The sequence below is a fragment of the Podarcis raffonei genome, chromosome 8, assembly GCF_027172205.1.
Source record: "Podarcis raffonei isolate rPodRaf1 chromosome 8, rPodRaf1.pri, whole genome shotgun sequence".
Classification (NCBI taxonomy): Eukaryota; Metazoa; Chordata; class Lepidosauria; order Squamata; family Lacertidae; genus Podarcis; species Podarcis raffonei.
Genome location: NC_070609.1, coordinates 72,486,997 through 72,512,817, shown reverse-complemented (window position 1 = coordinate 72,512,817; position 25,821 = coordinate 72,486,997). Strand labels below are relative to the sequence as shown.

At 47.6% G+C, this 25,821-nt stretch overlaps 1 protein-coding gene across 2 annotated transcripts in view; it reads right to left on the bottom strand.

The window, feature by feature from the left end:
- The window catches only part of C1QTNF12 (C1q and TNF related 12), a 36,936-nt gene extending 12,750 nt beyond the window's left edge, over nt 1-24,186 (bottom strand). The window contains exons 1-5 of one of the 2 annotated variants that reach the window (XM_053400784.1): nt 23,173-24,186; nt 22,942-23,137; nt 5,248-5,367; nt 2,454-2,565; nt 875-1,056 (exon numbers count right to left, since the gene is read on the bottom strand). In XM_053400784.1, the coding sequence (XP_053256759.1) occupies nt 875-1,056; nt 2,454-2,565; nt 5,248-5,367; nt 22,942-23,130 (603 nt within the window). In that variant the 5' untranslated portion in view covers nt 23,131-23,137; nt 23,173-24,186. The remainder of the gene's footprint in view (nt 1-874; nt 1,057-2,453; nt 2,566-5,247; nt 5,368-22,941; nt 23,138-23,172) is intronic. The other variant, XM_053400785.1, reaches the window with a different exon arrangement.
- Between the last annotated feature and the right edge of the window lie 1,635 nt (nt 24,187-25,821).

Below are 25,821 nucleotides of genomic sequence, written 5' to 3'. Positions count from 1 at the left end.
ATGAAATGCCGCCTTGACAAGGCCCTATTTTCCCTTTCGTCGCCAGGGTGCCCTCTCATCCTGCTGTCGTCGCCCACAGCAACTGTGCCGCAGACTCACGGCTACGTTCGTGCCCCAAACACGTCCTGCTCAGGCCCACAAGTGCTGGCACCAGCGTACCCCTTGGCATGGGCAGGCCCCAGGAATCCGCCAAACATAATTAAGAAAGGACTGACTCCCTCCATTACAGCCCCTGATGGCTATTAAGATGTCTTAAGTCTCCCTCTCTCCACGCCAATTAGCATGGCACCAGGATTATCCTTCCAGAGAACTTTGCCCCCCCTTCCAACCTCCATATGCAGAGATTTTACTTTTAGAGGCTCTTGGCAATTCACTGAGCTTGAAGAATTGCTCTAGGACTCAAACTTGCCATTCCAAGGCTGAGAGGGTTATGAAATCCTTAAAGTAAGTAAACAAACTACAAACTTAGGCCACGTTCTCACTTTTAAAACACTATAATATCACTTTGAACAGCCATGGCTTCCCCCAAAGGATTCTGGGAGCTGCCGTTGGCTATAGGTGCTGAGAGTTGCGAGGAGACCCCCTATCCCCCCCCCCGAGTTATGATTCCCCACATGGTTTAACAATCAACTCTTCTTCCTGGGGAACTCTGGGAAAGGTAGCTCTTTGAGGGAGAACAGGGGGTCTCCTCACAGCTCTCAGCACCCTTAACAAATGACAGCTCCCAGAATCCTTCGGGGGAAGTAGCCATGGCCTAAGTTAGTCCTTAACATCAGTGGGTCTACTCTAAGCAGGACTAGCCTTGGCTACAACCCAATACGTGCCTCACACCATCCGATAACGCCCACTAGTTAAAGAGATGTGGTCTCCTCACCATCTGGAAGTTCTGGAGTTCCATCAAAGTCTTCTTGTCCACAACGATCTGGCCCTTGAGTTTGCAGTGAAAAGCCTCCTCCACTCGCCGGTAGGGGGAGGCCTCCTCCAGGGAAAGCAGCAAAGGGGGCGCCTCGCTCAGGGGGGTTGGCAAAGCCGGAGGGGCCCGCCGCTCAGTGGCTTCTGTAAGAAAAAGGGGGGGAAATAGGAGGCCATCTTGTTGGCCCTGAGAATCCAGCTTCTCTGTCCAACTGGAAGAGTGAGTTTGGCTGACCATCCATTTACAGCACTTTGCCCTGCCCTCCAAAGAATTCTGGGAACTGTAGTTTTCCCTTTCCCCACAGAACTACAATTCCCAGCCCCGTATACAAACTAAAGTTCCCAGGAGAGGGGGAGTCAGGTGCTTTAAACATATGGTGTTGTACAGCCTTAGGCCACAGTAGCACCATGCATTTAAAGCAGTCTTGTGCTGAACTCCTGCTTGCGGATGTCCCCTTGGGGTATCTGGTTGGCCACTGTGAGATCAGTTCGCTGGTCTATCTAGAGCAGGGTTTCACAAACTTGGGTCTCCGGCTGTTTTGGGACTACAATTCCCCTCATCCCTGACCACTGGTCCTGCAAGCTAGGGATGGTGGGAGTTGTAGTCCCAAAACAGCTGGCGTTTGAGAAGCAGTGATCCAGATAGACCCATTGGCCTGATCCCAGCAGGGAGCCTCTTCTGATGTTCTGAACATGCTTCAGATGAGGCTTAAATGTATGGTGCTAATGAAGGCAAAAGAGGAGAACGCATAATATGGTCTGAAGCTCAACATCAAAAAAACTAGGATCATGACCACTGGTCCCATCACCTCCCAGCAAATAGAAGGGGAAGAAATGGAGGCAGTGAGATATTTTACTTTCTTGGGTTCCATGATCATTGCAGATGGTGACGTCATGAAATTAAAAGACGCCTGTTTCTTGGGAGAAAAGCAATGACCTAGACAGCATCTTAAAAAGTCACCTTGCCGACAAAGGTCCGTATAGTTCAAGCTATGGTTTTCCCAGTAGTGATGTGTGGAAGTGAGAGCTGGACGATCAAGAAGGCTGATCGCCGAAGAATTGATGCTTTTGAATTATGGTGCTGGAGGAGACTCTTGAGAGTCCCATGGACTGCAAGAAGATCAAACGCATCCATTCTGAAGGAAATCAGCCCTGAGTGCTCACTGGAAGCACAGATCCTGAAGCTGAGGCTCCAATACTTTGGCCACCTCATGAGAAGAGAAGACTCCCTGGAAAAGACCCTGATGTTGGGAAAGATGGAGGGCACAAGGAGAAGTGGACGACAGAGGATGAGATGGTTGGGCAGTGTTCTCAAAGCTACCAGCATGAGTTTGACCAAACTGCGGGAGGCAGTGGAAGAGAGGAGTGCCTGGCGTGCTCTGGTCCATGGGGTCACGAAGAGTCGGACACGACTAAACGACTAAACAACAACAACAACAGAGACATAGTAAAAAAAATAAATGAGGGCTTGAAAAAAAGGAGAGAGGAAGATGCTGCCGCCTGAGCTTGGAAGGAGGCCGGCCTCTCTTGAACCCACGTACCTTTTAACATCTTCTTGAACTCCTGCAGCAAGACTTCCTGGGTGACTTCTGCCCCTGGAGCCCCCGGGGGTCCTGGAGGGCCTGGGGGTCCTGGAGGTCCAACAAGCCCACGCTGAAAGAAAGAAGGGTGTTTGGGGAGAGGGAGGAGATTCAGAAACCTCGTTAGTGATAAACACGCTAGCCTGGTTTACTTTATTTGACTCCTTCATTTCATAGATTCTATACCCCACCTTTCTCCCAAGTTGGGTTTCAAGGCAAAACTCACAACATTTACAAAATACAGAATAATACAAACTGGGGGTGGGGTGGGGGAGAGAATACAACCCAACAATTAAAATACAATTTGCCCTGACAGTCAGTTTTAAGGAACGAAGCGACACAGTTAGACTTGATCTGTGGTGCTGCCTTTTTTGACAAGTCCACAAGCAAAGCTGTCAGATGCTGGGTCAGGCCACAAAGGCCATCCAGGGGTGGGGAACTTTCTGCTCAACAGATGTTGCTGGATAATAATTAAGGATTTATTAAGTTTTCGGAATGTATTGGGAAATTTATGTAGAAAGGTTTATTGTTTTGTGTACTGTACATTCGATTGTAAGATAAAACATATGCGAAGGGACTTGACAGGAAGTCAAAATTGAAGAAAAGATTTTGTAAGATAAAAGGGGGGAAATATTTACTTTCATTATTATCATTTTTGTGTGTGTTTCTGTACATATGTGTGTGTTGTATAGAATGTTTGGGAGGAAATAAGAAGAAAAGATTTTGTAAGATAAAAGGGGGGAAATATTTACTTTCATTATTATCATTTTTGTGTGTGTTTCTGTACATATGTGTGTTTTGTATGGAATGTTTGGGAGGAAATAAGACGGTAAATAACAAATAACAAACTAAATATTGATGTATGTAATTTTTATTTCTCAATTATGTTTAGTGGTAGTATGGTTGTAATGTTTATTGTAACATAAAATCATTCAATAAAAATTATTTTTTTTAAAAAAGATGTTGCTGGACTACAACTCGCATCAGCCCTAGTAAGGGTGGCCAATGGTCAGGGTGGATGACGGCAGTTGTAGTTCGGCAGGATCCGAAGGGGCAAAGGTTTACCCCAGTTGACTCAGCCCAACATCAAATCGTTGCCATTTGCTCTTCAGGATCTTTGGCAGATGATTTGGTAGACCTGGAGGACAAGGCTATCAACATCTACTAGCCATGATGGCTACACTTGGTCAGAGTAATGCTCATGTGCTCAGGTCCAGCTTGCTGGTTTACCACAGGCACCTGGTTCGCCACTGTGAGGACGTTGGACAACATGGGCCCTGATCCAGAAGACTCTTCTTCTGTTCCTAGGATAAAGACCCCCAATTGCAGACACCAAGCTGAGAATAATCCGAAAGCAAATCACATGCTAGAGGAGGAGAAGGCTGCTAGCTATGGTGGCTCTGTTCTGCCTCCACTATCAGAGGCAATAAACTTTTGCATACCAGTTTCTGGGAACTGCAAGAGAGGAGAGTTGCTGTCGCACTCAGGTCCTGCTCACTGGCCATTGTGAGAACAGAATGCTGGAGTCAGTAATCCTTAGGCCTGGTCATGGGTGTAGCCAGGGAGGCAGAGGAGCAGCTGCCCAACCCAGTAAATAGATAAAAATACTTAACTGAAAGTAGAAATAATCAGAATATCTGAAATCGAAATGACAGGTTTTTCTGAGCACATGGGGTCAAAAGAAAGAATTTTTTTTAAAACTGTTGTTGAGATGTTTTGTTCCGAATCAGCTAGACAGAGCCAGAAAGACGATGGTGATAGGTGGGTATCCCCCCCCCCCAAAAAAACCACACAACATAAATTCTGGCTACATCCACGGGCCCGATATAAGCTGCAGGGCTCCTCTTCTGATCTTTGCAGCCCTAGGGCTCAAGATCTTTCAACTGGGGAGGCAGAAGACGGAACTGGGGGTCGGTGACTCACAAAACGAATGTGAGTGGCAAAATGTTTTCTGCCCCCCACCCCAAACACACACACACACACACACCTAGGTTGCAATCCTATACACATTTAACCAGTGCTGGATTTACGTATAAGCTAGACAAGCTATAGCTTAGGGCCCCACTCTCTTGGGGTCCCCCCATAAAAATTAAAGGGGGGAAAAACTGGATGTACATTTCCAAAATATAAGATAAAAAACAAATAAAATAAAACCTACGTACAGCAACAGTGTTTTGTGTCGTGTAGGCTCCTATGATGTAAGTAATGGGCCCCCAATCATTTTAAGTTAGAGCTTAATAATTATTTCACTATTAATATACTTCTTCTTAATCGTATTTCAGTTCAACAATTACTTTGGTAAAATACATACTTTGTTATGTGCAAATGGCTTTAGGTACCTATTAGGTCCATAAATTACCATATAGCATATATTTGACACAAAAAACAGCGACAATTTGTTGTTGACAAAGGACAGCTGGACATATAAAGGGCCCCATTACCTTTAGTAGCTCAGGGCCTCATCAAACCTAAATCCGGCCCTGCATTTATCCAGGGAGGAGTATTCCTCATTGGACTACTTCTGAATAGACATGCATAAAACTGCAATCCTCCCACAGCCCCCCAAAAAATGCTTTTCTACTTCTGCAAACCTTGGAGTTTCCCCAAACTGACCCCACCCTCTCATAGATGGATGGTGCCATTTTGACTGCACAGATTAACGGCACTCCCACCCTGAACTTCAGAACCAGAGGGAAGGGTTTATTATCACAATGGATGTAATGGACAGCTAAAAGTGCTTCCGAGAATAACCTACTAATTTCTTATCTCTGCCTTTGCATTTCTTTTTGGAGTTGCTGCCGTCATCAGGACGATGTACAAATGAAATCCACGTCCGACGCGGGTCAGTGATGCGAGGGTCTGGGGACTCTAGCATCTAAGGAAAGAAGAAGAAGGATTGAGGGCACTGTGAGTCTTTTATCCACAGCCAATTATATATGTGTGTGTGCTTGCATGTGAATATGTTGGAGGTAATATAAATTGAGTGGTTCATGTGCATAATAACCGGCCATTGTGCACATTCACCAGGCCTCACGGAAAACGTGCACATAATATGTCTCCTACGGGCAAACTGTGCACATTTCCTTGGCAGTATACGCATAATTTCCCACAGGGTCTTGGGAAATGTGCACATTCCCCAAAACCTGTTGAAGATTGTGCTTATTGGCTGGAGAATGTACAAAAATGTAGTCGAGATACACTCATTCCCCAAGACCTGTTGGAGGCTATGCATAATAACAAGAGTATATAGCCGAGAGATGCACATTCCCCAAGGCCTGTTGGAGGCTTTATATATATCAGTTGGGAAATCTGCAGAATTCATGGACAGATTATGTGCACATTCGCCACAAAGTCTTGTGAATGTTCACAATGGCCTGTTGTTCTGCACATTAACTGTTCAATTGACATTACCCCATATATAGATGTATAGATACATAATCCAACAGTGTTGCTCAGCTGTCAGTAATGGTTCCTTCAGTGGAACAGAAAAGAAAGCCATTTTTATTGATACCAGGAACCCCCACCCCCCACCCTCTAAATTTGGCATTGAGGGTTGACTTTGGGGCTAAAAATACTTCAGTTTCCCCATGAGGATTTCCAAAGTTGAAAATCAAATTTTGCAGTTCAGAAATTCAGATCTCAGAATGGTTGTCTTGCATTTTCAATAAAGCTAAATTAAGAGCCACGTGTATGCTTGAGGAGGAAAAAATATTTTTAAAATTGGGGGTGGGGATAAATGCTAAGGCTGAGAAAAAACAAAAGCAGAAGCCTTAGCCATGGGAAATATATTATTTTAAAGACCTCACAGTTTTAAGAAACAGCAAGCTATGCCTTCATACTTCAATATTAAGGCCCATTTTACAGCTGGGGAACAACGAGGCTCAATGTTACATACATCTCACTCCTAGATTAGGCAAGTACTTGTGCATAGAACTGAAGCCCTTCGTTGTAGCTTATATTGCTAAATAATGGGGAGTCAGAAATCATACCACTGAGATCCAGTAGATCTACTTTCTGTCCACCCCTGCTATTAACACCAAGGAGCTATTGTCCAGACTTATTTTCCACTTTAACTAAAATTAGAAGCAGATTTTATTTTTGCCCTTAGAAGGTTTGCACGGAGAAGCATTTCCTCCTGCTCCTGCTTTCAAATGCTTTACTTGTCGTTTAAAGCACAAAAAAATCCCATTTCACTGAGGCCAGACATTCTGATTGGAAGATAGCAACAAGCCCAGAGCACCTAAGCCCTGCAAGGAAGCAATGGGTGTCTAGCAATGAAGGCAGGTAATTCTGTTGGTTCCCTTACGAGTACATGATCATAAAGAGAACTTTCTGGTCACCTAGTCCAACCATTCACTGCAAGATCTGCAGTGCAGGTTGCAACTTACAGCATCCATGACAGGTGCCTTATATACCAAGTCAGGGTAGTTTTCCATCTAGACTAATACTGCCTGCTCTGAAAGGTTGCAGTTCTCCAAGCTAGAGGTGAATGAAGTGCAAAAGTCTATTCTAGGCTGCATCAGCAGATCAACATCCAGATCAAGGGAAGTAATAGTCTTGCCACTCTATTCTGCCTTGGACAGACCACACCTGGAGTACTGTGTCCAATTCTGGACACCACAGTTTAAGAAGGATCTTGACAAGCTGGGATGTGTTCACAGGAGGGTGGCCAAGATGACAAAAGGTCTGGAAACCAAGCCTTATGAGGAACGGTTGAAGGAGCTGGGTATGCTTAGCCTGGAAAAGAGGAGACTGAGAGGAGATTTGATAGCCACCTTCAAATATCTAAAGGGCTGTCCCATGGAGGATGGAACAAGCTCCCCTCCACCCCCCAGTAGCTCCAGATGGTAGGACCCAAATCAATGGACTCAAATTACAAGAAAGGAGATTCCAACTAAGCATTAGGAAGAGCTTTCTGATGGCTGGAGCTATTTAGCAGTGGAATGGCTCCCTCAGAAAGTGGGGGACTCTCCTTCGTTGGAGTTTTCGGCTATACAGTGGTACCTTGGGATAAGTACTTAATTCGTTCTGGAGGTCCGTACTTAACCTGAAACTGTTCTTAACCTGAAGCACCACTTTAGCTAATGGGGTCTCCTGCTGGTGCCGCGCCGCCGGAGCACGATTTCTGTTCTCATCCTGAAGCAAAGTTCTTAACCTGAAGCACGATTTCTGGGTTAGCAGAGTCTGTAACCCGAAGTGTATGTAACCTGAAGCGTATGTAACCCGAGGTACCACTGTACTGTACGTCCCTCCCAGCTCTACAGTTCTATGACTCTGTCACTTTCAGTTTCCTTCCCCAACCCCCACCCCAATTTACTCCTCCACATTTCTGCACCAAGTTAGATTTTATTTCTTTAATCCTAATAAAAACTCACCAGCTTTTTAGTCCAAATTTCTCCCAATATACACATTTGTCTATGCAGTTTTGCCTAACCTTTGATTACAAAGCAAGTTCCCCTAAGACAGGCATGGCCAAACTTGGCCCTCCAGATGTTTTGGGACTACAACTACAACTCCCATCATCCCTAGCTAACAGGACCAGTGGTCAGGGATGATGGGAATTGTAGTCCCAAAACATCTGGAGGGCCAAGTTTGGCCATGCCTGCCCTAAGACAATGTGTGTTGTGTATTTTTCCTCATCTAAGCAATTTTACCTCAGTATGTACATTCTTTTGTACATGCTTTTTGTGCATTCCTATGTTTGGAGAAGTGCAGATTTCACAGGGCAGCTGTGTTTCATGTTGTGTATTGTTTCAGAAAGTGTGAATTAGGCAGATTTGACCCCCATCGCCACTCCAGGCTCTTCTCCTTGCTATCTGATCCCTTTTAACTGGACATGCCAGGGATTGAACATGGAACCTTCTGGGTGCCAAGGGTGCTCCCTCCCAATTGATGCTCCCAATTTTTGTTCTCTGAGAAGGACCCCGGCTTGGTGGGGGGCAGGTCTCTACCATGCGAAGGGGGCCCAGGTGCCACCCCTGGTATCCACAGGTATGGCTGGGAAAGACTCCAGCAATGAGCCAATGGAATCAGTATAGATCATAGATCTTCAACCAACAAATCAGGACCTACACCTGAGCTCCAGGTCTACGCCATGTTGGATTCCAGTTATGGCTGACTAGACCAAAGGAGCCCTATGTGTGGTGTCTGGGCTAGGATCCGTTCTTCTGATGAGGCACTTGCTCTATCCATCTCCACGAGTGCTGCAATATGGCAGGGAAAGCATGAGCCATTTATTTAACAAGATACAGTGGTACCTCCAGTTGTGAACGGGATCCGTTCTGGAGGTCCAGCCGCATCCTGAGGAATTTGCAATGGGAGGGCCGCTTCTGAGCATGCACGCAGCACGTAGAGCGCTTCTGCGCATGCGAGTGCGGTGAAACCTGGAAAAATACTTCCGGGTTTGCCGTGTTCACATCCCAAAGTTTACATATCCAGAGGGATACGTAAGTGGAGGTACGACTGTACATATTTTTTGCCAGTCACATGCCCCACCTTCCTATATTGGTGCTTCTAGTAAGGGAGATCTCTATGGAGCAGGGGCGCCCTGTTCACTTTCTACTCTACTTCTGCAGCTTACTGGACTTCCCCCAGCATGCAAAAATCACTCGTTTTCAATAGCTTCTTTTCTGCTTTCAGGCAAATATGAAGCTTAAAAATCATTTGTTTTCATTTGGTAGTGATGCTAAGGCATACTGCACTGAGAACTGCCATTTTAGGCTTAATAGTGCACATTATCAGGCATTATCTACTGCACGTTTTGGAAAATGGATTGTCCGTTTGTCCTCTACTGGTTCAGCCGCCTCTCAAGATAGCGTCGCCAAGCTTGGCACAAGGATTCCTGAGATGGGGGGAGTGCTCTTCATCAACATTTGGGTGCCAAGTGCCGTTCTGAATCGAGATGGTGGAGTGAAATATGACTTTGGTGCAACTTTGCCCAGTTTCCAGCACAACCAAAAACTCACAAACAACACTACCCATTTAAATAAATCACAGTATGCCTTGGTTTCTCTACAAATTCCTGGGCATTCCCTGCTAGGTAAAGGTAAAGGGACCCCTGACCGTTAGGTCCAGTAGTGACCGACTCTGGGGTTGCGGAGCTCATCTCACTTTATTGGCCAAGGGAGCCGGCGTACAGCTTCCGTGTCATGTGGCCAGCATGACTAAGCTGCTTCTGGCGAACCAGAGCAGCAGACGGAAACGCCCTTTACCTTCCTGCCGGAGCGGTACCTATTTATCTACTTGCACTTTGACGTGCTTTTGAACTGCTAGGTTGGCAGGAGCAGGGACCGAGCAACAGGAGCTCACCCCGTCGCGGGCATTCGAACCGCCACCACCGCATCCCTAGTTAAGTATAAATCAAATCACCCCCACTAGTTAAGTATAAATCAAAAGTGGAAATGTGAAAATGGGTCCCATGTTATTACAGGTCATGTGTCAGAGGCAGGCCTTGGGTCTGGGCCAGCTGAAGACCAGCTGTTGTAGATGACATTAAGCTGGGAGGATCAATGATGTGACTTACGTAGGAACATAAGAGGAGCCCTGCTGGATCAGGCCCAACACCCATCTACTCCAGCATCCTGTTCTCACAGTGGCCAACCAGATGCCTCTAGGAAACCCTCAGGCAGGTAAGTGAGGACATTAATAGACAGGACATTAAATTGTTTTTATCTGCAACAACAGCGGCAAGAGTATTGTTGGCCCAGAAATGGAAGCAAGAAGAAATACCAACGAAAGAAGAATGGCAGACAAAGTTAATGGACTACGCAGAATTGGATGACAGGAAGGATCAAAACCTGTGGGACCAGAGATTCACAGAAGATTGGAATAAATATGCAAACTATTTGAAGAGCAACTGTAAACAACAAATTATGCTAGTAGGACTACAAGAAGTTTTGTAAGGAGGAGTATATGAAATATTGCAAAGAAGATAAAGAAGAGAGACATTAGTTATGATATTTAAAAGTAATAGTGAAAGTAAGAAATGTAAATTAAGTGGAAAAGATTAGAAAATTTTCAGATGTGATTGATGGAAGTCAAAAAAAAATGTAGAAGATATAAAAGTATTTTTTATAATGTTGAGAATGATGTGTTTATATATATGGAAACCCTCAGGGCGGACCCGAACACTTCTGAGTCTTCCAGCAACTGGTTTTCAGAAGCATTCCTGCCTCCAATTGTGGAAGAGCAAAGCTGTCATGGTGTAAGTCAGCTTCCTCTGTTCCTAGTAAGAAAAGGTCCGTAGTTTGGTGGCAGAGCATCTGCCCACTGCCACCGATCGCCTGTGAAAAATGGAATCTGGGAGTGACTGCCTCCCCAGCCAATTCGCACGCCCTTCCCTTGCCAAAGTTCCATCATCAACAGGGAGAAGAAGAAGACAAGCCCGGGAGTCACGAGCCCCTCCAATGAATGAACTGTCAGCTCAGGAGCTTTAATGAATCACCTCTTGGAATCTGGGGCTTGTTAATGAAAGCAGGGGGGGTGGGGAGAGGATGTTGGAAAGAATGTATCAAAATTTGAAAACAAGAATGCATATTGGCACACGTCGGGATTTATCTAAGGGAGGGGGCTTGGATGGGGGGGGTGGATCCCTCTCAGATTAGGGTGTTGGCAAAAAGAAAGGAAAAAAAGAAATCAGGAAATCAGAGACACCCAAACCAGAATTACCGGATGGTTGGGAAAACTTAGAGAGTTCCTCTGAGGGTCCCAGCCACTCAGCAAAGGGCTCAGTTCAGTATCAGCTTACTATTTAGAAGCTGAATCAGAAAATCCCTTTCTAGGAGTTTTCTATCAGCTGCATGTCCCTTATCTTCTTTATTTATTATTATGTTAGATCCAGTGTTAGTCCTACTCAGAGTAAAGGTAAAGGTAAAGGAACTCCTGACCATTAGGTCCAGTCATGACCGACTCTGGGGTTGCGGTGCTCATCTCGCTTTATTGGCCGAGGGAGCCGGCGCACAGCTTCCAGGTCATGTGGCCAGCATGACTAAGTCTCTTATGGCGAACCAGAGCAGCGCACGGAAACGCCGTTTACCTCCCCCCCGGAGTGGTACCTATTTATCTACTTGCACTTTGGCGTGCTTTCAAACTGCTAGGTTGGCAGGAGCAGAGACCGAGCAACGGGAGCTCACTCCGTCGTGGGGATTCAAACCGCCGACCTTCTGACCGGCAAGTCCTAGGCTCAGTGGTTTAACCCACAGCGCCACCCACATCCCCCTACTCAGAGTAGATCCATTGAAATAAATGGAATGGGCATGAGTAACTCTTGTACATTAGGTTAGACTGGCTTACTCTGTATAAGACTCAGTTGGATACCACCTATTATTATTATTACTATTATCTTCCTATATACATAAAAAGGTAAGGTTGTCGTCATGCTGCAGTTTGCATGGTTTCCTTATGGCCAAGAGAAGAGCAGGCAGGAAGGTAGCTCTGGCTGCCAGCTTCCTCCTCTTTAGCCTCAGTGTTGCCTGTGTAGAACTCAGCACGGAGGAGGAGGAGGGAACCCTACCAATCCCAGCAGGCACCGGCCGCCACTGGTTGAAAGTGTCAGGTCCCTCCCCCCCCTTTTTTACAGCTACATAACATATGTCCTAGCAACCCCTGGGGCCAGATCAGGCCCAAGAGCTACCCATTGGAGAGCCCTGGCTCACTCAGCACCCTCCTCTCTTGCCCCAGGTGGGGGCTTGCGGAATAGCAGCTGTCTGCCTTGCGAGCCAAGGGAAGGGGCTGCCTGAGTCATTTCCAGCAGAGCCTTGACGCATTCCATGGTAATTGAGTAATTAGTGTCAATGTTAGATCTGTCAAGCACGCCCTCGGGTCAAGCAGACATCCCAAGAACGGGATCAGGAATCAAGTGTTTTACGGGATCCCAAATTGCTGCCGATGAAACAAACTTCTTGGGAGGGGGTGCGCGCGGGAGGAATGCTTCTTGAGCAACTTCTCCTGCCTCGAATGCACCCACAAAAATTCAAGAGGGCACAGGTAGAGGCTCCAGGGAAAATGTTGCCATGTTCAGGCTTCCCGACGGCCAGCTCTGCATTGTTTCCCTGGACACACCGTTCCGTTCCTGCCCTAGTTTTTCATTTTAACCCCCCGATAGCATTCTGTGCCCACTTGAACAGGCTTGATCCAATACTGGACTGCTTTTTTAAAAGGGGGGCGAGTCTCCTTCCTCAGAGCTCCCCACCCACCCTTCTTCCACAAATCCTTGGGTTTCTCTGAGCCTCGCGTGACCTCTCAGATTTCAAGTTCGCTATTTTCTCTCCCACCAAAGGCCTATCCTCAAAACCAGGGTTTTTTCAGCCCGAATGCCACATTCCCTTCTGGGTAACCTACCCAGGGACACATGCCAAGGGTGGGCGGGGCCAAGAGATGAATGTGGGTGGGGCCCAGAATGCAAATTTTACCTTCGTTCAGTAGGAGAGTTTCCACACACAGTGGCACAGCCCTGTCTCTCCTCCATCCAGGCAAGCAAAAAGGCATGAACCAGCCAGGCAAAAACACTCAAGGAAGATGCAAAGCAGGGCTGGTGAGGAACGTGCTCCGGGGAGAGATCCAGGAGCCAGATAAGAACCCCAGAGGGCTACATCTGACCCCCAGACCCGAGGCTCCCCACCGTCACTCAAAGGCAGGACTTTTTTTCAGCCTGAACCATAGGAGCCAACTCGTAGGGGCCGAGGGGGCCATCCCCCCAAAGTTGATGGGCACTGCCATTAAAATGGTGTGCGTGCACTGCGTCATGTGATTGATTATGCAGTGTGGGGGCTTACCTCCCCCCCCCAATATTTTATTCAAGTTGGCACTCCTGGCTGGAACTCACGGGAACTCAATTCCGGCACCTCTCAGCTGGGCGCCATTGCCATGATAAGAGAACAATGGCACCTCTTTTTTCTAGAAAAATGGCACTGCTCAAAGCCATGTTTCAGGCTCTGCTTTTCTACTGGAGGACTTTGGGCTTGTGTTCATCAAACAACAATATACTCCTCCCCACCTTCCATGATAGACTATCTTTGAATCAGGAGATGTTCGCCAGCAGATTGCAGTATGGCTGCGAAGTCCATCTCTCTCATCAGGACATAAAGAGGAGCCCTGCGGCTCGATCACGTTTTATCTATCCTGAATCGTTCAATATTCAGCTTCAATGGATTGTCCACGAGTTCTCGCATTATGAGAGAGAGGGAGGAAAAAAGATTTCCCTGTTCACTTTCTCCACACTGTGCATGCATTATATTACAGTGGTACCTCTGGTTACGTACTTAATTCGTTCTGGAGGTCCATTCTTAACCTGAAACTGTTCTTAACCTGAAGCACCACTTTAGCTAATGGGGCCTCTTGCTACCGCTGTGCCGCTGGAACACAATTTCTGTTCTCATCCTGAAGCAAAGTTCTTAACCCGAGGTACTATTTCTGGGTTAGCGGAGTCTGTAACCTGAAGCGTATGTAACCTGAAGCGTATGTAACCTGAGGTACCACTGTAATAATAATATATCTTTTCCTGATGAGCTTTCGGGCTGCGCTCTGCGATCGCACAAGCGTGGGAAAGGCTGCAAACAGAGCCTCGTGCCAGAGAGCAGTCCCGACGGCTCTCTTCTGCAGCCGCCTCGCACCAGCCGCAAAGAGAAGCCACGCAGGCCTGGCCACCGCCGCTGGCTTCCTTGAGTTACAAATCCCTCTCAGAGAGAGGCAGGCCGGGCGCTCCCTGCTTTCCCCACCACCAGCCGGCGTGACTGACAGCTAAAATGAATGTTCTGTCCTTGTGGTATTATTATTTAATTACTATGGCATGCATGAGCAATCCCGAGAATGAGCGTGTAAGCCGCGCTCTGTTCGTCTTGGCAAAGGCAGGCTCCGGCAGCTGAAGGGAGATGCCTGCAGCCGAGATGGGGTGGCTGAGCCACCGCGGTGAACAAGAAGCCAAAGCAGGGGGGTGGACCCACGGCCGCACCAGAGGCTGGTCCAGTAGACTGAACAGATTGCCGCGCACAGAGGGGCTGCCTTGGAGACGTGCTCGGAAACTTCAGAAGGTCCAAAGAGCAGCAGCCAGACGCTTGACTGGGGTTGGTCATAGGAAGCCCACAACCTCGTGGTTACAACTGGCTATGGGACGCAGGTGGTGCTGTGGCTTAAACCACAGAGCCTAGGACTTGCCGATCAGAAGCTCGGCGGTTCGAATCCCCGCAACGGGGTGAGCTCCCATTGCTCCATCCCAGCTCCTGCCAACCTAGCAGTTCGAAAGCATGTCAAAGTGCAAGTAGATAAATAGGCACCGCTCCGGCGGGAAGGTAAACGGCGTTTCCGTGCGCTGCTCTGGTTCGCCAGAAGCGGCTTAGTCATGCTGGCCACATGACCCGGAAGCTGTACACCGGCTCCCTTGGCCAATAAAGCGAGATGAGCACCGCAACCACACAGTCGGCCAGGACTGGACCTAATGGTCAGGGGTCCCTTTACCTTTACTTTTATTCTCCCCTGCAAACCTGCCCAAGCTCTGAGATCCTTGGGAAAGAGCCTTCTCTTGGTGCTGCCACCCTCGCAGGTACGATGGGGATGCAGGAGAGGGCCTTCTTAGTGGTGGCTCCCAGACTTTGGAACTCCCTCCCTAGAGAAGCTAGACTGGCTCCCTCCTTGTTGTCCTTCCACCAGTGAAGGTGAATACTGTTGTATTCCAGCAGGCCTTGGGGAGCTGACTGCTTTAAAGGAAAGGGCTTTTAAGAGTGCTGTGCTGTTTTTGCCATCTGCATTTTAATAGATTGGTTTTTATATTGTTTTAATTCTGTCATGGTTTAATTACTTCTTAGCTATTGGATTTTAGTTTTCTGTATTTTATCAGTGTTGCCTTAATTTTTGTAAGCCGCCTAGAGTCCCAGTCCGGGGAAAAGTCATAATAATAATAATAATAATAATAATAATAATAATAATAATAATGGGACACTGCTCCCCACTCCCTCTACCTTGATCTCTACACAGACCTCTCTCTTTGATGTTTATACTGATACGTCTTAGGTTGCATCCTGTTCATAATGTGCAAATTATAATGCACTGACAATGTGATTCCCTGCCATGAGATAATAGCAATGGCTCAAAGACAGATGAAGGATAGATCTGTTGCAGGCTATTGACCATGATAATTAAAAGTGGAGTCTGCAACAAAGTCTTGCAGCGTGGAATGCTCCTGCTAAGGGTTCCAAGCAACTAGGCAATTAGTCATGGCCTCTGGGCATGCTCAGTCCTCACTGGGTTGTTTTGGGGTTTGTTCCCCCACTTAATTTACATAAACTTCCACGAACCACTAATCTGTTGCTGCCTCCGTCTTGTGTGCGAATTCTGCAGGGCCTGGGCTCTGTAAAAAGGCTGACACTTGGGGAATGATTTTGCTGTTTGTAGATAGGATTCAAGCCTCTGGGCCCATTGGAAGTTAACATCTAACAGATCTAATCTAACAGGGCTCTTCTGAAGCTTAGCATACAAACATACCCTTCCACGCATTTGTCGAACAGACTTTTCAAAAATATATATAATTCCATCTAGCACATGAACTACCACAAGGGGACGAGCTGACAGCCCACTCTCTCTTCCAGCTCTCTCCAGTCCACACAAGAACCTTCTGAAATCCATCCATTTTTAATCCCATTTTACAGCCCAGGAAAAGTGAGGCTGAGAGAGGCCAAGTGCAGAGAATCGCAGAGTTGGGTGTGCAAGTTGGACGACCTCTGTTGCATCGCCAGAGAAAGAGGGAACGCAGCAACGAAAAGGAACGCAGATTTGTGTCCGCAGCACACACTCTTTTATATACATAGGTGCAAATTTAGAAATCGCTGCTATAGTTTTAAACAGAGAACGCAACCGTCGTGGGGGGGGGGCTGTGAGCAGGTGAAGGGTGTGACTGCTCAGTTTGGCCATCCAGGATCTGGGTGGCTGTCTCTTATTAGTATCCTTTATCTTTGAACTACACTTCTGCCAGGCAACCCTTCAAATAGAGGAGTCTCCGCTGTAAAGGAGGCTACATGGCCACCATCACAGCTGGTCAACTGATCCAGGTGTCGGAAATGATTGACCCTTCAGATGTTGTTGGACTACAACTCCCATCATCGCTGGCCGAGGCTGAAGGGAGCTAGAGTCTTACAACATGGTTAAACTACAACTTCCCCCTGGACGGGAAAGATTAACGATTTGGGAGCTGCCAAAATAACAATTCTCAAAGAGCTGGACAGAACTCTGGATTTGGATGCAATTAAATGAAGCGGTGCGATGAAAAAATAAAAACAGCTGAAAAAGTACAATATACGGACAAATCTGCACTCCATAGGAAAAAAAAGTATCTGTCTTCTGACATGAATGAGGATCACAGAACCAGAGTCAAAACGTGGAGGAAAAGATCGGATATGGAATTATGAAAAACATTGATGATGATGAGAGGCAGGACTATGATGTTGAAAGCGCTTCAGAATTCAGACCGTGGGAAGCCAAAACAAAAATTATTACAATTTGGAAGACAATTCGACTTTTTTTATTTTAGTTTTTTTTATTTTTATTGGATTTGATTTGATATGTCAATTAGATGTTTTTATTGGAAAATTAATAAATGCTTTAAAAAAACCCCTACAACTTCCCATCATTCCAGACGGTTGGCCAGTGGCTGAGTCCAGCAATATCTGGAGGGCCACAGGTTCACCATCTGACCAGCAGCAGTTCCCCAGGAGCAGGAGCTCTGCCATTGAGAAATTGGCCCTTCCCTTGGGACATGGGACCATAGGGAACTGGTTTAGGCAGAGTCAGCCCATTGTTCCATCTTGAGGAGTGGTGTCTACTGAAGTCAAAAGTCTTCAGTCCACCTAGTTCTGTACTGTGTAAACTGGCAGCAGCACCCCTGGGTATTAGGCGGTGGATGTTCCCAGCCCTACTTGGAGATGTTGAGGGTCAAACTGGGACCTTCTGCATGCAAAGCATGTGCTCAGCTATTAAGCGAAGGCCCTACAATGTTGGAAAGATCTCCTGGACCACTGAATATAATGGATCTAGGTCATGTGGGCACTTCCTCAGGCCAATACGTTCTGGGATCACACACACACAAACTTCCACTCACGTAGAATCATAAAATCATGGAATTGTAGAGTTGGAAGGGACTGGGAGAGTCATCTAGGGCAACCCCCGGCAATGCAGGAATCACAGTTGAAGAATCCCCGACAGATCAACCTCTGCTTAAAAACCTCAAATGAAGGTGAGGCCACCACTTTCTGATCAATAATCACTCAACAGCAGCATGAGACCATGTGCGAGTTAAAAGGTCCACCACAGGTCAGATCCCACAGAGACAAGGCAATGGAAGGCTTCCCTGCTTACATCAGGCACCAGGGAACCCGATGCTCTGCAGATGTGGTGGGACTCCAACTCCCATCATCCTTGGGCCGGAGGCCAGGTTGACTGAGGCTGAGGAGAGCTGGAGTACAAAAATACGGTTCAACCACTGCTCCATTGGCTGTGCTGGCTTGGGCTGATGGAATCCTACAAGATCTTGAGAGTTCTAGGGTCCCCACCCATAGACCTCAGCCAAAACCCAGCGTTCGATACAAGGCAGGCCACCTTTCCAAAAAGAGATTGTGCCTGGGCCTGCGGAGCGGCCAGCCAGCGCATCTCCCCCACCCACGACCACAGAGCCTCTTCCTTGACAAACAAGCTCCCTTCCAGGAAACCCAACAGCTCAGACAAAAACCAGAAAAACGAACCGGCGGATTCAGACTAAATAAAGGGCCGCGTTCGCCGTGCCATCAAGCAACAGTCTTTCCCAACTAATTGGCACACACTCCTAATTGCCCAGATATAGGAGAAGCAATTGTCTCTGAGCTCTTGTCTGGAGGGTAAATCTCTCTCCTTTTCCCCACCCGCAAGAGGTAATTAGCTCCTATTAGCTAATTAACCACAATGGGCTAAATTGCCGGCTGCTAAGCCCCTGCACAGACATCCACAGATTACGGGAATGACACTTCCCAGTGTGTGCGTATGAGTGTGTGTGTATATATTTCTTAAGCCTGAAGAGGAACAAAGCGTCTATAAGGGGTATTAAGTGTTGCAGCTTGGCGGTTACGCCCCTCGGCGCCACAGATTACCCATTGCGCCGCCCGCCGCCTGCAGGCAAGGCAAGCCTAGATGGTTCCCGGGGCCACAGCCCTCACTGTTGAGTGGCAGACGCCTCTGCGTGGCCAGCTCCAGGGTGCTGTGAAGTCAGGCTGCAGCTTCCGTTGCAATAGTGGCAACAGAAGGTGCAGAGGCTCCTCCTGAAGCAATGTTGCCCAGCGGTTAAAAAGGTAAAGGGACCCCTGACCATTAGGTCCAGTCGTGACCGACTCTGGGGTTGCGGCGCTCATCTCGCTTTATTGGCCGAGGGAGCCGGCGTACAGCTTCCAGGTCATGTGGCCAGCATGACTAAGCCGCTTCTGGTGAACCAGAGCAGCGCATGGAAACGGCGTTTACCTTCCTGCCGAAGCGGTACCTATTTATCTACTTGCACTTTGACGTGCTTTCAAACTGCTAGGTTGGCAGGAGCAGGGACCGAGCATCGGGAGCTCACCCCGTCGTGGGGATTCGAACCGCCGACCTTCTGACTGGCAAGTCCTAGGCTCTGTGGTTTAACCCACAGCGCCACCCGTGTCACTGCCCAGCGGTTAGAGAACCTGTTTTTGGTGCCTTATACAGTCAGGGCATTGGTCCATCTCACTCAATTGTCTACTCCATTGTCATCTCAGTTGTCTACATGGACAGGCAGCAGCTCCCCAGGGTTTCAGGCAGGGAGTCTCTCCCAGCCCTACCTGAAAATGCCAGTTGGGGATTGAACCTGCAGGTGCTCGAGCCACTGAGTTAAGCAGAAAGTCCCAGGTTCAATCCTTGGCCTCTCCAGTAACAAGTGAAGGGAGACAGACCCTTCCCTGCTCAATACCCTGGAGTAGGGCTCTGCAATAGCAGGTTTTCAAAATTGCGATAATCGCCAGATAAACGTCGCGATACATCAATCTATATCATGATGTCTGAAACAAGGATGGCGCTACGCAGAGGCAGTGGCTGGCCTCACAGTTTTCCCTGCGTTGTGATTTCTGCATAATACACACACATCACGATTTGCGATATATTGCCAGGTCAGAAATTATGAAACCAATATGACGATATGGACTTCAAACCAGTTTTCAGTGATATAGCGCTGTATCACCCAGCCCAGAGTCTGTCGGAGCTGATGGTGGCAGGCTACATAGACCAGATGTGGGGAGACTTTGGCCCTCCAGATGTTGCTAAACTGATAGCCAGGAGGATGGGAGTTGTAGTAGAAGCTGGTTCCTTGGTGCAGATGGGGCACTGCCCCACCAACTTCAGAGTGCCCTCGGCCTGCTGCCACCTGCCTGCCTTTTCACGGCCATCCAGAGCACAGGGAGGCTCTGGCTGCCAGCTTCCTCCTCCTTAGTAGAACTCAGCAGGAAGGTGGAGGATAGGGATGAATCTAGAATGACCTGACTCTGCCTGCCATTGGTTTTGGCGCCACCTACTGTTGGGCTCCCTGGCTTCTGCCCCATCAGCCCCAAAGGGCACCAACCATCACTGATCCAAGCAGGGAATACTGAGCGAAACAGGGCGAATATTCCAAGGCGTTATACAGCAGCTACCTGCCTTTGCTCAAATAGAGCAGTAAACAGGAAACAGGACAGAGTTAAGGGTCAGAGTGTCAGATGCAGACCAGGTTCAAATCCAACCATGAGGCTCACTAGGTGACCTGCGGCATGCCTCTCTCCCTCTCAGCCTAGCCTACCTCCCAAGGTTGTTGTGAGCTTGAAACGGTGCAGAGGCAAACCTTGTGTAGGAGTACAAGGGAGAAAACATGACGGATTGCAAGAGAGCCCAACAAACCCAACATCCCTGTTTTGCAACAGATGCTTTTGGGAAACTAATAATAATAATAATAATAATAATAATAATAATAATAATATATTATTTGTACCCCGCCCATCTGGGCGGCTTCCAACAAAGATTAAAAATACATTAAAATGTCACACATTAAAAACTTCCCTGAACAGGGATGCTTTCAGATGTCTTCTAAATGTCAGGTAGTTGTTTATCTCTTTGACATCAGGTGGGAGGGCGTTCCACAGGGCGGGTGCCACTACCAAGAAGGCCCTCTGCCTGGTTCCCTGTAGCTTTGCTTCTTGCAGTGAGGGAACCACCAGAAGGCCCTCGGCGCTGGACCTCAGCGTCCGGGCATAATGATGGGGGTGGAGATGCTCCTTCGGGTATACTGGACCAAGGCATGGTAGAAACAAGGGGCTTCTCTTGCCCAAGCGACTGAGCATGACCACACAAGCTTAATGAAGAAGAGCGGTGCTGGATCAGGCCCGTGGCCCACCTAGCCCAGCATCCTGTTCTCACAGTGGCCAACCAGATGCCCCAATGGGACGCACGCAAGCAGGACCTGAGCGCAAGAGCAATTCTCCCCTCTTGTGATTCCCACCAACCACACTTCAGAGGTATACTGCTTCTGACAGAGGAGGTAAACCGTAGCCTTCATGGCTAGTAGCCATTGATAGCCTTATCACCCAGGAGTTTCCCTAATCCTCTTTCAAAGCCATTCAAGTTGGTGGCAATCACTGCCTCCTGTGGCAGTGAGTTCCGCAGGTCAACTATGTGTTGCGGCAATCACACGAAAGGCTTTTTGCCTGTCCTGAACCTGCCGCCAACCTGCTTCTCCGAGGGGAGAAGGGAGAGAGTTTCTCATTTCTCTGGTCTTTGCACACTTTTCTAAACCTCCATTAGATCCTCCCTCCCTACCAATCCTTAACCACATTTCGCTTCATCTCTACACTTAAAAGAGAGAGAAAAGGCCACAAAGGCAGCCTAGCCACTTAGATCCCTGGAGAAGGGGCATGCATCTTGAAAACAAGGTGCGTTGGATGAGAATCACACAAGCTTTGGAGCTAACTAAACTGTACTTGGAGTTAGACCTAAGGAAGGCTAACAGCAGATGCAACTCAGAGTGCTTTCTGCTCCTACAGAATTAGAAGATGGATATAAGCACAGTATTGTAGGATCGGGCCAAGTTGCCTGATTGCAGAGAACCATTAGGATTAAGGGGATACCGTATTTTTTGCTCTATAAGACTCACTTTTTCCCTCCTAAAAAGTAAGGGGAAATGTGTGTGCGTCTTATGGAGCGAATGCAGGCTGCGCAGCTATCCCAGAAGCCAGAACAGCAAGAGGGATTGCTGCTTTCACTGTGCAGCGATCCCTCTTGCTGTTCTGGCTTCTGGGATTCAGAATTTTTTTTTTCTTGTTTTCCTCCTCCAAAAACTAGGTGCGTCTTATGGTCTGGTGCGTCTTATAGAGTGAAAAATATGGTAATAATCCTGAACGGATGTGAAAAATGTGAACAACTGAACTAAAGATTGGAAAAATGAGAACCCGGGAGAAACAAAAATGGGCAAAATCACAATCGACAAGCTCACCCATCCCTATAAATTGGATTATCTCTGGGAAGCCCATGAGCTGGGTATGATGGGGACACCATCTCCTGACATCCAAAAATCACCTCGGAAAATGAGGCTGTGCTCTTTGCTCCCGTAGAGTTGGCTCCAAAGCTAGACCTACTCAAAATAGACCCACTGAAGTTAATGGACATGACTAACCCAGGTCCATTCATTTCAATGAGCCTGTTCTGAGTAGAACTTAGCTGGACACAGCTGTTAGGCACCCATATCTCTGACCTCAACACTGACAGGGGAACCTGTTGCACTCTGGTTGTTGTTGAGACTACAGTTCCCATCATCCCTGACCATTGGCCATGTTGGTTGGGGATGATGGGCATTGGAGTCACAGCAACAGCCGGCAGCCTTATTTTAAAGCCATGCAATTCAATCAGCAGCCATCGCTGCCTCCTGGATTGGGATAGAGGGGAGTTTTATCTGTTTCCCATTTTAAAGCAAACTGAGCTCTGACCTAATTCACAAACTGATCAGAACAGAGTTAACAAAATGGGTTGCGTGCTTCTTCCAATTCCGATTTTTTTAAAAAAATGGCATTTTGTGGTGGAAAAAAACCTACAAAGCGGTGTTATCCTTAAGTAGCGAAGGCATACAAAATGCATAATTTTTCAGAAAGTGCACACCGGAAAAAAAGTGAGAATTTTTCATGCATTTAAAGAACAACCTTCAGCAAACAGAGCTATTGTCAAACTTGATTGGCATGGAAATGAAATTATCTCTTCTTAACCCTGCCTGTGTTTAGGTTAGGTTCTGTGCCTTGGCCACCTAACTTTATGTCATCCTCAGTTTTCCCCATCTGTAAAATGGGAATCCAACTGTGCTGTCACGTGGATGAAAAAGATATTTTTAAAAAGAGATTCCACACACACACCCCACCTGATGCTTGAGGATTGACTGAAAAGAGGAGGTGAGAACAGGCATATATATTTGGATAGCTACCTTGGAGTGCGTGTTGAGTTCTTCGCTGTTGGAAAGAGTCCCGTTGAAAGGCTCTGTGTACTGATTAGGCTCTTTCGGCTTCTTTCTCTCTTTCTTGGCCACCGCGACTCGGATGTGGGAAAACTCTTGGCACACCAAGGCTGCCAAAACTATCCAAGTCCAACATTTTATCTTGGCTTTGCCGGACATCTTTCAAGTGGAAAGACGAGAGAGAGAGAGAGAGAGAGAGAGAGAGAGAGAGAGAGAGAGAGAACACTCTCCAGAGAGGAAAATCAAAATGCCTGTGAGTCTTCGGAGAGAAACGTGGTTTGCTTCCTTTCGCCTCTTAAAAAACCAAACGTGCAATGCAGTTTAGTCCTGGCCTTGCCAACTCAGTCCGTTCGTGGGCAGAGAATGATCACGGTGAGCAAATTCGATGCCCCTTTGGAACAGATGGTTTTGCACAGCCAAAACGACTCACGGTTTGAAGTTACTCCTTGATAACATCAGCTTGGGAGAAACCCAGAATATGACTGACTGGTGGAGTTCAGCGGACACCTGTCCAGTATTTCACATTTAAGTCTCCTTCCTCACCCAAACGTCTTCAGACCTCTAGATTCAAGTCAGCAGCAGGTGAAAGGAAGAAATAGCAAAATAAAACCATGCGCACAAGGAACTGAAAGCAGATTGAGCGTGGGGGCGGTGAGCACCCTCACGATTTTTTGATCTTTGCCGCTTGCTGGGGAAGTTCGCCTCCTGACACGGAAAACATCCACTCAGCCTTTGCTCTCTGTCCACCTTGAACTCAGCAAGAAAAAAAAGTCTGATCCTTACCAGTGGGAAACCATCCTGTTTGCAGATGCTGAAACCGATTGAACTGAGAAGCTCTCAAAGGCATCCAAAGTGCCCAAAGTCAGCTATCTCACTTTTTCTGGGCGCAGAAATTTGTAGTTGAATGATTTGGCAATCCGCTCCATAGGGAAGAAAACAAACTTCCCAACCTTGATCCCGTTAACTCCAAACACCAGGGTCCAAATCCTCGTTCTCTCTCTAATTGGGCCTCTCTCTTTTTTTGCTCTCGACCGCTTTCCGTCTGCTCTCTGTTCCTTTCCCGCCAGCGGCAGACCGGCAAAAGCCTCCTTGGTTGTAGCTTGGCAAATAAATACTAGTTTTGTGGGAGAGTTTCCCATCAACTTGAAGGAGGGAGGGAGGTGAGACCCAGCCAGAGAGGGAGGGATCACGTTCTAATGAGCTGCCGGGGCTGGTCTTTTCAGACTCCTATTAAGGGGAGACTGTTGGATAAGTGGAATCTTTCTCTGTGCCAAAGAGCATTTAAATCAGAAATGTCTCTCTGCGCGTTCCCTCCCACCTAGCCCCTTCCAAAAACTCTCTTCCCCATTATCTCAGACTGAGATCACTGCTTCTTAGCAGAGAACGCTGTATAAATGGAGCACTGCTAGCTTTCATAGAATTTGGGAAGAGATGGAAGGGACCACGAGGGTCATCTAGTCCAACCCCCTGCAATACAGGAATCTTCTGCTAGATTCGAACCCACAACCCTGAGATTAAGAGTCTTGCGTTTTGCCAATGGAGCTATCCGAGGTATAGCACCTTGCCGGACTTAACAAAGTGAGGGATGCGGGTTCGCTGAGGTCAAGGGCAGATCTTGGCATGTTGGCGATCCAGCTCTGAACTGGGAACACAGAAGGGGCGATCAATGAATTTCATGCAGTGGCACCAGAAGGGCAGGACTTTAAGAAAGGCGCCCAGGCACCCAAATGCAGCAGGGCTGGCTTACTGCCTCTGCCATCAACAGGCTTGTCCTCTATTATTCAACAGGCTTGATTATTGTAACTCGCTCTGCCCTTGAAGCTGACCCAGAAACTCCAGCGGGTGCAGAATGCCGTGGCGAGGCTCCTTACAGGGTCCTTGCCATGGGATCACATTCATCCAGTGCTTTACCAACTGCACTGGCTCCTGGTGTTGTACAGGGTCAAGTTTAAGGTGCTGGTTTGACTTTTAAAGCCCTACGCGGCCTAGGACCCACGTACCTACGGGACCGCCTCTCCTGGTATGCCCCACGGAGGACCTTAAGGTCCACAAATGACAACATTTTGGAGGTCCTAAACCACAAGGTGGTTAGATTGGTCTCAACTAGGGCCAGGGTCTTTTCAGTACTGGCCCTGACTTGGTGGAACGCTCTGTCACAAGAGACTAGGGCCCTGCGGGACTTGATCTTTCCGCAGGGCTTGCAAAACAGAGCTGGCCTTTGGTTTGGACTCAGTTTGACCCTTATGTTTTCCCTCCCTTTATGGTTTTGATCTATGGGCTACTTTTAAAATGAGGCTGCATTTTAAATTGAGGTTCCCCCCCCCTATTATGATTTTGCTAAAATTTTACTGGTGTTAGCCACCCTGAGCCCAGCTCTGGCTGGGGAGGGCAGGGTATAAATAAAAATGATGATGATGATGAAGCTGGCTACCTGCCTTTTAAGAATGTAGAGAGCTGGCTTCTCCTGACTTAGGCCACTGTCCTACTAGCCCTGTATTGTCTACACAGGCTGGCTGCAGCCCCCAGGATGTCAGGGAGGGGACATTTGTAGCACTGCCTGGAGATGGCAGGGATTGAACCTGAGACCATCTGCCTGCAAGGCAGGTGCTTTGCTACTGAGCTACAACCCCTTCCCTTAAGATATAGGAAGTTGCCTTCTACTGAGCCAGACCATTGGTCTTTTCAGCTCGATGTTGCTGACACTGACCGCTGCAGAGGCTGTCCAGAGATTCAGATAGGGGTCAGCCCTATCCGAAGAATTGATGCTTTTGAATTATGGTGCCGGAGGAGACTCTTGAGAGTCCCATGGACTGCAAGAAGATCAAACCTATCCATTCTGAAGGAAATCAG